This window comes from Garra rufa, chromosome 14, assembly GCF_049309525.1.
Source record: "Garra rufa chromosome 14, GarRuf1.0, whole genome shotgun sequence".
Classification (NCBI taxonomy): domain Eukaryota; kingdom Metazoa; phylum Chordata; class Actinopteri; order Cypriniformes; family Cyprinidae; genus Garra; species Garra rufa.
The window spans coordinates 14486689-14488872 of NC_133374.1; the positions used below are offsets into that span (position 1 = coordinate 14486689).

At 33.6% G+C, this 2184-nt stretch overlaps 1 protein-coding gene across 1 annotated transcript; it reads right to left on the reverse strand.

The window, feature by feature from the left end:
• Nucleotides 1-876: 876 nt before the first annotated feature.
• On the reverse strand, nt 877-1857 carry LOC141285237 (olfactory receptor 52E8-like). Its single transcript, XM_073818277.1, has one exon. The coding sequence runs from the start codon at nt 1855-1857 to the stop codon at nt 877-879; it is 981 nt and encodes a 326-aa protein (XP_073674378.1).
• Between the last annotated feature and the right edge of the window lie 327 nt (nt 1858-2184).

Consider the following 2184-nt stretch of genomic DNA (forward strand, 5'->3'; position numbering starts at 1 on the left):
GATTTATTGCCCCATCCCCATTTACCTTATGACACAGTTTAAAAAAGTACTTGATTTAAAAGTACTTGAGTTAAAACATGTCCATGCCTATTTAAGCAATTAGGGGGCTAGCTGAATAGCATGGCATTATATTGTTAATGATGAATCATGACATATGGAGTGTTGCTGTTGCTGTATTCCTACAGTCTTTCCCAGAAACGGACCCAACTCAATGTTATTGTGTTATTTGCCATATATTCCCTTATTCATGTGTCAATGTAAGCTACTTTTAGAGAAATTTCTATATTTAATTTCATTTAAATTGAAATCTTAGTTCATGTTTAGCTTTTAATCTTTATTGTACAGCATATACAGAAATAACAAAAAGTTGAGACATTGCAACAGACAGACAATTAAAAACATTATTAGCAGATCTCAGACATACTCATGTGAAAATGGATCCTTGGTTTGCATTATTTGTTAATTATATGAACAAACATGACAGTTAATAGCATTTGGGTGGATGAAATCTAACATGAAATATGTAAACACCGCTGACAAAAATTCATTCAAATAGCTTATACAATTGTCGGTCTATTTGCTTGTTTTGTCTTAGGGTCAGTAATTAAGAATGCAGTACATACATACACTTAAATAAAATGGATTCATTCATAAATAAATAAACAGCATATCACTGCTGTTCACCAGCACACATTATTCTCACATGACAACCACTCTACATGTTAGAAGTGTAGCAGAGTGATTTCAACTATTTTATGCTCATACACTTGTTTTCCACATAATTAATCTAAAAAACATTCATGTAACATAACATTTTAATTTTTCACATGGGTCATTTAATTCCTACTGATGAAAGAACACAAACAATCATTACAGTCATTTTGAAATGTTCTTTCTAATCGGCATAATTCTGTTTTTAAGCAGTTTTTGAATTATGACTCTGATTTCAGCTGTGTTTAAAACATAAATAATGGGATTTAACATTGGTGGAAGAGTAAATGAAAGCGATACGCTGATGACTCTGGTATTGGGAGTGAGAGTAGAAACTGATGAAGCAATGAACATGCATATTATTGGAAGAAAAAATATTCCGACCAACAAAATGTGAGAAACACAGGTCTTTAATGCTTTTAAACGTGCTTCCCAAGTTGTAATTCTACTTAAGGCAAAAAAAATGCCCAGATATGACAGGATTATAATGAACACTGGTGATATGAGGAACAAAGCTGCCATAAAGTTGTTCATAAACACATTAATGCTGTTGTCGTTGCATGCCAACCTCATCACTGGTCCATAATCACAATAAAAACTCTGTACCACATTAGATTTACAGAATGAAAGTCGGGTCATCAAAGACGCTGACAGAGCCGCCAGAGAAGTGTTAAATGTCCATAATACTATAAACACTAAAGACATGATGGTGTTATTCAGTATGGCATGATATCTTAATGGCAAACAAATTGCAATGAAGCGATCGAATGCTAGAACAACAAGAGTGGCACTTTGCACAGTAATAAAGAAGTTCACAAAAAACATGTTTGCCAAGCAAGCATGGTAAGACATGTACTGGGAGTCAGAAAAAAAAGTCTTCATCATGTTAGGAATCACTGCATTAGTTTCGCCAAGGTCAGCCAAGGCCAAGTTAAACACACCAATGTACTTTGGACTGTGCAGACTTCGTTGAAGAGCTATGATAAGAAGGACTATAGAGTTCCCAATAACAGCAATAAAATATGTGATAAATAAAAAAATATAGTAATAATTGCTGTACGGTATACCTGTAAGTCCAATGATAAAAAAGGATTCAGGATAAACAATAGACATATTCTGGACAAAACTCGCATTTAGAGAACTCATTGCAGCTGTCTATCTGATGTTTTAAACAAGCTGAAAATAGAAATTGCCATGTAGACATGAACAAAATTTAGGCAATTCACAAAATTGTCATCTTACATGTATAACAATTGCATACATACATGTTAAGTTTATGCAAAATATTTAAATCACAGACCTGTACACATGAAGTTTTAGAACCAAAGCAAACAATGAATGTGACTGTCTGAACACTTGTGAGCTGCTCTGAATGAAATTGCTCAGCTGTAAATGATCGTCCTTATTCTCTGATGCTGCAAAAATCATTGGACATTTGCGTCATTGAATCCACATATATATCTTCAGATTCCT